At 54.5% G+C, this 9,023-nt stretch overlaps 3 protein-coding genes across 3 annotated transcripts; 1 reads left to right on the top strand and 2 right to left on the bottom strand.

Moving 5' to 3' along the window:
- Nucleotides 1-90: 90 nt before the first annotated feature.
- On the bottom strand, nt 91-2,295 carry TRAPPC4 (trafficking protein particle complex 4). The gene is made up of 5 exons (XM_032201858.1): nt 2,094-2,295; nt 1,341-1,515; nt 1,157-1,260; nt 948-1,074; nt 91-542 (listed from the first exon to the last, which is right to left on the bottom strand). Exons 1-5 carry the CDS (start codon nt 2,266-2,268, stop codon nt 464-466), a joined length of 660 nt encoding a protein of 219 aa, XP_032057749.1. The 5' UTR covers nt 2,269-2,295; the 3' UTR covers nt 91-463.
- Nucleotides 2,296-2,383: 88 nt separating this feature from the next.
- RPS25 (ribosomal protein S25) lies at nt 2,384-4,027 on the top strand. Its single transcript, XM_032201863.1, has 5 exons — nt 2,384-2,409; nt 2,535-2,630; nt 2,874-3,057; nt 3,554-3,652; nt 3,953-4,027. The coding sequence occupies exons 1-4, from the start codon at nt 2,407-2,409 to the stop codon at nt 3,646-3,648; spliced, it is 378 nt and encodes a 125-aa protein (XP_032057754.1). The 5' UTR covers nt 2,384-2,406; the 3' UTR covers nt 3,649-3,652; nt 3,953-4,027.
- Nucleotides 4,028-4,392: 365 nt separating this feature from the next.
- Nucleotides 4,393-7,830, bottom strand: CCDC84 (coiled-coil domain containing 84). Its single transcript, XM_032201879.1, has 9 exons — nt 7,714-7,830; nt 7,478-7,644; nt 7,238-7,403; nt 7,036-7,145; nt 6,633-6,738; nt 6,197-6,227; nt 5,714-5,803; nt 5,486-5,618; nt 4,393-5,054 (listed from the first exon to the last, which is right to left on the bottom strand). Exons 1-9 carry the CDS (start codon nt 7,828-7,830, stop codon nt 5,009-5,011), a joined length of 966 nt encoding a protein of 321 aa, XP_032057770.1. The 3' UTR covers nt 4,393-5,008.
- Nucleotides 7,831-9,023: the final 1,193 nt, after the last annotated feature.

The following is a 9,023-nucleotide window of genomic DNA, read 5'->3' as shown; positions in this document are numbered from 1 at the left end:
GGTGAAAGCAGAACCGTCGGAAACAGTTTGTCCTCGTGAGGTGGTCCTGGCACCAACTGCCCCTTTAACAGAACACAAGGAGCCCTCCACCTCTCTGAGGAATGTTTATTACTTCTACACAGAAACCCTTAGCAAAATCATAAGTTAGAACTATACAGGAAAAATACATATATACAAGTACAAAACGGAAGGGAACAATTGAGTGCAGTAGGGCCACAGAGCCTACACCACATCTTTCTTACTCAGGGGTAGGGGAGCTGCAAGAGAAGGTTCTGTGGCCCAGGAGTAAACAGTAGTAATGAATTGTTCAAGGTAAATTTTGTGAATGGGCCAGAACGTTATCTTGGCGGATACGAAGCATGTTTGGGGATATGCAGTCTGTGCTGTGGATGAGGGAGATCTGGGAGGAGAAAAAGGCCCCGCTCTTTAGAGAAAGGAATCTGGGCAACAAGGAACACGTTTTCTACGATCCAGGTCCAAACGATCCAGCTTTCTCTGCTACCTCCAAAGCAAGCTTCAAGTTCTGATCAAACAATTCGCATCTGAAATATTCAGAAAAATAAGAAAAGGGAGGGGGCTTTACTTATGGAACAAGCTAAGACAGACAGCATCTCTGCACTGGCTTGGCATCCTTCAAGGAGAGATTCTGTCAGGCAAGAGCCAACGCCTGACTGCTGTCAGTCCTTGGCTTGGTTGTCAAATAAAGTTAAAGCTTCTACAGGTTCTGGCGCTACGTTGGGGTTATACCAAGGGAAAGCATCTCCCATTTCTCCAGAAGAACAGCACTGGACAAAGCACAGCTCAGCGTCACGTACCTGCAGCACATACCCCGTTTTCCCCCTTCTGTCCCCTTTGTCTGCTTTGCTCCTGAAGGCCCGTGGCAGCACGTGTTCTGCCCAGGTAGAACCTGAAGAGGGTGCATCATTAAAAGCGGGCTTCTTCCTTACCTGATTGGCATCTCCAGGGAGTAGAAAGGATTCTTCAGAGCGAAGTCGGAGTAAATCTCATAGATCTTGCGAAGAAGGGCGTCGATCCCAGCTTGCCTGGGGTCAGCCAGCACGACGAATTTGATCCCTGGAGGCACAAGGAGTGGTGTGAGGGAGGTCGGGCCACGAGGCAGCCCCCCAGAGCAGCAGCAGCAGCAGCACACCCGTACCTGTCAGCGTCTGGAAGCAGTGCAGCTTGAAGGTGTCGGTCTCCAGCATCTCGATGCCGGAGCTGCCCACCTCGGGGGAGAGCTGCGAGCCGATGGCGAACAACCTACGGGGGACGGGGATGGGGACAGGGCGCTCAGCACCACCACCCTCCCCACCGCGCCCCCCGGTCCCCCGGCGGCTCACGAGTGGAACATGGAGGCCAGCATCAGCTTCTCGTTGGAGGACAGCCGGTGGCGGCCGAAGCGGATGGACACGGGGTAGTTGGCAGGGTTGCTCAGGAACTCCAGCACGTCCTTACCGTCGGCCGTGAAGCGCCCGTTGACCTCGGCACCATTGATGGCGAGCACGGCATGACCCACTGCGGGGAGGGTGGCGTCAGAGGCACCGGCCCGGTCCCTCACGGTGTTCTCAGACCTGAACCGGCCCCCTCAGGCTCAGGTCACCCCCTCAGGCCCTGCTCCGTGCCCTGAGGCCCAGCTCGGTCCCCTAACGCCCTGCTCAGTCCCCTCATGCCCGGGTCGCCCCCTCAGGCCCTGCTTGGTTCCCTGAAGCCCGGGTCTCCCCCTCAGGCCCGGGTCTCCCCCCCATGCCCTGCTCGGTCCCTGAGGCCCTGCTCGGTCCCCTCAGGCCCTGCTCGGTTCCCTGAAGCCCGGGTCGCCCCCTCAGGCCCTGCTCGGTGCCTCTAGGCCTGGCCCGGTGCCCTCAGGCCCATCTCAGTGCCCTGAGGCCCAGCTCGGCCCCCCCAGGCCCTACTCAGTCCCCTCAGGCCCGGGTCTCCCCCCCGAGGCCCTTCTCGACCCCCCCAGGCCCTGCTCGGCCCCCCCAGGCCCGGGTCGCCCCCTCAGGCCCTGCTCGGCCCCCCCAGGCCCTGCTCAGTCCCCTCAGGCCCGGGTCTCCCCCTCAGGCCCATCCCGGTGCCTCAGGCCCGGCCCTTACCTCGGATGCCGTCTCGCTGCCCGAAGGCGACGACGACCCTCTCGTCCCGCGGGCGCAGGACGAGGTCGAGGGGGTAGCTGAAGGTCTTCTCGGTGTCGCTGCGCGGCACGTAGTGGTCCAGCTGGTAGATGAGGCCGCCCGCCTTGTTCACCACGTAGACGCTGAAGATCGCCATGACACCGCCCTGCCACCGCCTCCGAGCCGGAAGTGACGCCGGAAGTGACGTCGACCCCGCCCCTTCCCGCCCCGGCCTCGCGCCCGCCCGCCCCCCGCCTCATCCTTTCGCCGCCGCCATCTTGGGAGCAGCAGCAGCATGGTGAGCGCGGCGGGGGGACCGGGGGAATTTGGGGGGAATTAAGGGGAATTTGGGGGAATTAAGGGGAATTGAGGGGGTGTCGTGACCCCGCTGCTCACCGTCCCGCCTCCGCTTCCCTCCCGCAGCCGCCCAAGGATGACAAGAAGAAGAAGGACGCGGGCAAGTCCGCCAAAAAGGACAAGGATCCCGTCAACAAGTCCGGCGGCAAGGCCAAGAAGAAGGTGAGGGCCTGAGGGGGGCGGCGGGGCCGTGATGGGGCCGCACCGGGGCTCCTCCAGGCCCCTCACGCGGCTGCGGGCAGAGTGAGGCCGAGGGGGGGGGGGACCTGGGCCTCGGCGGCCTCCTGCGGGGGTCCCGGGGGGGCTCTGCGGTGTGGGGGTTTCATCGCTAAAGCATCGCAAAGCTCAGCCCTTTGTGACTGCTCAGAAGATGACTTAGTGCTTGGGTCTCTTCTTTCCGAGTAGAAGTGGTCCAAAGGGAAGGTGCGAGACAAGCTGAACAACCTGGTCCTGTTCGACAAGGCCACCTACGACAAGCTGTGTAAAGAGGTGCCCAATTACAAGCTCATCACGCCGGCGGTTGTCTCAGAAAGGCTGAAGATTCGGGGCTCTTTGGCTAGGGCCGCCCTCCAGGAACTGCTCAGCAAAGGTAAGCGCTCGAAACCCTGACAAAACACCGAGCTGCTTGAGTTAGAAGTTGTTTTCTTTTCTTCCTACAAGATTTCGTGCTGCACGTGAAGTATGCAAATTGGCACGTGCTTTTAAAAGCCGCTGCCTCAGCTTGTATTTCAGAGGTGCAGCAAAGTAAGGAGCAGACTCTGCTGTGTTTAGTAATAAGGCTGTGTGGAGGAAGTCGTGTCAGAGGGACGGGCCGTGATGCAGCTGTTCCTGGGCTTGAACACAAGCCCTGCGTACACGTGTTAGTAACAAAGTGCTGTTAGCATTCAAATTTTAGTGTTTTAATGGATCCTGTGGTTACTGGGTTAATACCACGTGTTTAAATACCTTTAACGTGAGGTATTGGTACCCTGCTAGTATTTCCTATCGCATATCTTTTGGCCCTGGGCGATTCTAACTTAGTGGGCAGCACAAGATCCCCCGCATCCCCCCGGAGATGTGCACTCAATCATCTGCTCCTTCCGCAGGTTTGATCAAACTGGTGTCCAAGCACCGAGCCCAAGTGATCTACACGAGAAACACAAAAGGTGGAGATGCGCCTGCTGCGGGGGAGGACGCATAGGAAGGTGAGAGCGGGGGCTCCGCTGAGGTGCTGGGTTTTTCTGTGTCAGCAGCCAACAAGCAGCTGCGTGCTCGGGGCTGGCCATTTCTCCAGTCTGCTCAGAGGATGTTGCTTGCACTCCGAGTCACTTCTAGGGTAGTGTTGCTGGAAACAGCAGCTCTCCAGAATTAAGAGCCATTTGCTGTTTTGCCCGCGTTGCCCACCACGGGGGGAAGGCAGTGTGTGCTCTCCTGGCTTTGTCAGAGCACACTGGGACTGAATTGGTTTGAACTGGTGGTCTGATTTGGGACTTCTTGCTTTGCAGGTTTTCCAGCGACCTCTTCAACAATATATCCTATGTGGATGCACACAATAAAATTATTAAAATAATTTTTCATGCTTCTTTCTCAAGAATGTGTATTTTTCATTACTAACACATGCTTGCTGTTGGATTCTGGGACGGGTCACAAGTTATCTTCCTGTTCCAGCCAGGTTTTGCCAAGTTTTTTTCATTTATACGGCATTGCAAATTACCATAAAAATTCTTTTATGGTAGGGAAAGGGAAAGAACTTTTAACATCACTAGCTGCTGTAGCTGATATGATTTCAGGAAAACTGAAAACCATTTCTTGCACTGTAGGTAAAAAAAGGGGGTAGTATAGCATTTAATTACTTAAATTCCCTCTAACAAGCCATGACCACGTTTCTCTACCAGGAAACAGCCTTAGTCAGGCCAGGGGAAGTGTAGGTAAGGAACAATGAATAAAGTTAAAGTATTATCTTTCAATTAGAAGGAATAACTACCCATAGGGAAAGTTTTTGAGGCAGCCTTTCTTCTACTGAGGACTAATTACAGTTGCCCTTGACATGAGGCAGAAGTGGATTTTTCCTTTCTCTGAGAGCTATAACGTGTTTAAGTCACAAAAATTTAATTGAAAACAACAGGCATAGGACAGCAGTTGCTGTGAGAAGTAGCCCTGTGTCCGAAATGAATTTCAGTTGGTCTACTAACGATATATTTTTAATTTCTCAGAAGCTTAGTTTATTCAAAGAGCTGTCAGTCTATGTGTAGTGTACGCTGTGTAAGCTGAGCTTACCGACAGCTTACAGCAGGGCTGTCTTTGTGCAGTCTGACTTCAGAAATCAACGCCAGGATGCACAGCACGTCCTTAACAGGACTGGATCTGCTGCACCAGCCCCTTGCAACGTAGCTTTCAGCAACAGTGCTCAGCTCCCAGTGTTACCCTGTGGCCAGGCCGCCTTCCAGGGGACTGGAGGCATCTAGATGGATGTCAAATGTGGCACTGGCAAAGCTAGAGCTACCTACAGCCTACTTTTCCACAAAGATCAGAGCTTGGTTTCTTCTGTGGTCCTCTTCTCATCACCTTTTCTTCTTCTTTTCCCCTGATTCAGCTCTAAACTGATGCCTGAAAGAGAGCGTAGATGTCAGGATGCAGCAGCCTTTAAAGAGATAACGAAAGCTCCCTCATCTATCAAGTAAGACAGTGCTGTGCCTGATACTTTAGAACAGAAGCTCCCTCAATTTTCCAGTTATTTCAGTCAACTGTGGTTCCCAGCAGTCTTCAGCTAGTTGACACAGATGTATTGAATTAAAGTGCCAGTGCAACAGGTATGTGTAAAAGCACAGGTATGCAAGGCTGGAAAGGTAGCTGGCCTTGACAAGACTGAGACCTTAGTGTGTGTATTTTCATCTCGATTGAGCACTGTGTGAGGTAATTCCTTCTTTTGAGTGGGAAAGTTTTCTCTGCACGCTCACTACCCCAAAAGCTGCTCCATGAGAAGAAGGAAGCTGCTTACCCACAGCCCAGCATCAGTTCATGCCTACCCCAAAACTTACCTGGACTGCCACCTCCTGCCGTGGTTCCACACCCGACCAAAGGAAGGGAGCCAGCTGTCGCCTGTCTGAGAGGCGTGGTCAAAATTGGCACCAACGCGGTCCGCTGGGAGCTTTTTCAATTTCTGCTTGTCCTCTAAAAGAATTTATTCAGTTAGTTTTTAAAAATCCTTCTGGTTCTTCAGTGCAGAATTAATTCAAAGTTAACTGAAATGTGTGCAAGCTGCTCACTTTGCCTTAGAAATTCCTCATACGAAGGTCCAATTTGCTTTTCACTTCCATCCCCTTCGTCTTCCTCTGTCAGCCAGGGAGGTTTTGCACCTAGAAGTCAGGGAAAACGTATTGAACCACTGAAGATATCTTAAGTGCCTGGCTTGAGATAGAGAAGAGTATCACTTCTCCCCCGTACCTGCAGCTTGTCCTTCTCTCATTTTTTAAGAAGAAGCTGGCCTGCCTTGGTTAAGGCCATGACAGATCGCACCTAAAACCATGCAGTCTGCCCAGCAGCAGTGCACAGGCTCTGCAGTGCCAACGGAGTTTTGATAGCACTGCAGTGTTTTCTCCTGTTTTAGAATGTCAGTATTTTAGCAAGCGAGCACCTGTTGGTCACCTTGTAACTGTTCCAAAATTGCTTTAAGTTTTCCCTGTGACACTTCTAACTCAAGAGTTTTCAGTAGGACAGTAAGTAAAGGAGTCAAGTAGCAGGCAACTTACCTGTGTGAACATTTCCTTTCCCTTCTGTTTCCTGTCATGAGAAACACAAAATGCTAATTAGAAACTGATGCTTTCAAGATTATCTCTGAACAAAGATTGCCCATCACGCGCGTTCCAGTACACAAGAAGTGCCTGAGAATTTCCCTTCCAGTACCAAGTCCTGATGCACAAAGAGGGAGACTTTTCTCCATTGTCTTTAAAGGAGCGTTTGCTTTTTTACAGTGTATTTTAAAGAATGTTTTCTTAAACCAAAGCTAACACTAACTGACTAAAACTCCAAGCTAGTTGCTTGCCTGACTGCAAAGTTGCCTTTTTCAGCAACAGAGATGCACTGGGGCAACTGCAACCCCTTGTTTTGCTTTGTAACCCATGCTAGTGGAACTTGCAGCTGTTTAAATCACACTCGTTAACAAAATCAGGTGATAACAGCCCCCACCTGGTGGCCAATGAAGGTCAAAGCCTGGCCTGACTCCATCCAATTTAAGTCGGGTCCTGTCTGTGTGCTGCTTGGGCCAGGCTGCTCGGTGGTGTGAGAGGAATCCCTGAAAGAGAGGAGCCACAAAGAGAGGTGAGCCAGAAATAACACTGTGTGTGTGTTTGGGAGCCTCCCAGTAAGAAGAAAAAGGAGTGTTCTTGGTGTATGATCACATCAGGTGTTTAGAAGTTACTGTGCTTGCTTCTTGTGGCTGTCACTGCTTATGTACCAATTTGTGGATGAGAGAATACTCTCTGTGCGTGCTGCTTGCTATAGTTTAGATTTTGAGGAATGTTAATCCCTGAAAGCTACAGGGGAGGGCAGTCCTGGCTGCAGCCAGCTGCCCACACCACTGCATCCTTACCTCGGGGGGGCTGTGACAGAGCTGGAGGCAGCAGGTCCAGCACCAACCCGGAGGGCAGCCCGCACCGTGTCCCGCTGCCTGCGCTCTGCCTCCCGGATGCTGGCCGCTATCTGTGGGGAGAGCAGCGCCGTGATGACAAGAAGGTGGTGGCAGAGGGGACAGCAGGGTAGGGAGTGTCCCACCACCCTCCTGACCCCCAAACCTGCTGGATGCGCTCCTCCTCTTGCTCCTCGTAGGCACCCAGCGCCTCTGTGAGCGCCGCCGCCAAGCGCTCGCGGTCCTCCTCCGACAGCACCAGGCGCTCCCGCAGCGCCGCCTCCGCTCGGTTCTCCCGCAGGAACCGCGCTGTCTCCCGACGGTGCTCGGGGCTGCGGGGCTGGCATCAGCGGGGCTGCCCCCAGCACCCCCCCGCTGCCCTCCCAGCCCCGTTCCCGGTCCCTACCCGGCGAGGTGCTGCAGGAGCCCGGCTTGCGGCACCGCCAGCCCCCCTCGCCGCCAGTCCCGGGGCACGGCGTGGCCGCAGCAGGGGCACCAAACCCTCCTCTCGTGCTCCGCCGCCTCCTCCCGCACCACGACCACGTCCCGCAGCACCTCCAGCGCCGCCACCACCTACGGGACGGGAACACGGTGAGGAGGGGACCCGGGGGGGTCCCGCACCCACCCCAGCCCCGCGCCCACCTCCTCCTGCAGCTTCTCCAGCGCCTCCCGCAGCCGTCGCCGGTGCCCGGTGCTGTAGAGGTGGCGGCGGCCGGTGAAGGAGGTGCGGCGGCACAGCGAGCAGTAATGCACCGCCATGGCGGGGACGGGAGGAAGAGGAGGAGGAGGAGGAGGGCGGGGAGCCGCTGCGGTTAACGAAAGGCGCTCGCTTGGCTCGCTGCTGCCGCCTCGTGCCGCCGGGCTGCCCCGGCAGCTGCTCCCCGAGCGGCTCCTGCACAGCCTCGGGGGCTGTGGCCGTGCCTCTGCCCCCTCCCGGTGGCTTGGTTTGAAAGCAGAGGCTGGCACATGGAGCAGGGAGCCACAAGGAATCGGGGGCCGAACAGAGATTCCCTGAGTTCTGCAGAGGATACAGAGAGGAATTTGTGATCATGAGCTCTCAGGCACTGATACTAGAGCCTCAGTCAGCCCCAATCCATGTTAATTTGGCAGGTATCGTATTGCTAAGCATAACGAGGGACTCTGTTTTCATTTAGCCTGGCTTCTCTAGCTCTGTTAGGTTCATTTAAGAATGCTTCTTTGGTGGTCTGCTGACTCAACCTGCTTGTGGGGGTGTCTGATTGTCCAGTATCATCCCATAAGCCTGGTGCTGAGTGGCGTGGTGGCTGCGTACTGGTTTGGGTGCCTGCTGTGGTCATAGGCAACCCTCTCTGAGTGCCTCGTGCTTGTTCCCCAGCCTGGGAGAAGCATCCAGCAACGTTCTGCAGCTGCAACTCAGTTGTGAGAAGCAGCCAGTAAGTTTTTCCTTGAGGTGCACTGAAATCTCTCCAGCTTGGCCCTCTCCATATCCTCACCAAGTTGAGAGCCTCTTTGGGCAGAGCCTGTGCTTCCTCGTGAAACTTTTGGTGCCCTTTTGGAGTTAGTTTCCACAGCTGTGACTTGTGGTTTCCGTTTCTGCGCACAACACAAGTTGTTTTCTCAAAGCTGCTGCTGAAGCACAGCTTGTGTCGGAGAGGGTTTCTCCGACCCGCTGGGACTGTTTGAAAAAATGGAAAGTGCTGCCTGCAGGGAGAAGAGACTTGCACTGAGCTGAAGCACCGTGAATAAAATGCACTAAGTTAGAGCATACGTCGTATCTGAGCGCAGGGAGGAGGAGAGGTTCCTCCCTGACCTGTGTGGATGAGCGCTTCATTTTGTCTCTGCAAGACAAATGATATTTTTCTCTAAGGATCTGCAACCAAGCAGATCTCAGGGCTGGGTCTCAAGACTTCCAAGTTCACGTTTTTGCAACCTACCCATCTTTTCTAGTAAGAATAGAGGGGAAGCAGCTTTCT

Source organism: Aythya fuligula, chromosome 22 (genome assembly GCF_009819795.1).
Source record: "Aythya fuligula isolate bAytFul2 chromosome 22, bAytFul2.pri, whole genome shotgun sequence".
NCBI lineage: Eukaryota > Metazoa > Chordata > Aves > Anseriformes > Anatidae > Aythya > Aythya fuligula.
Note: the sequence above shows the minus strand (reverse complement) of the source record. Positions and strands in the feature narration are given on the sequence as shown.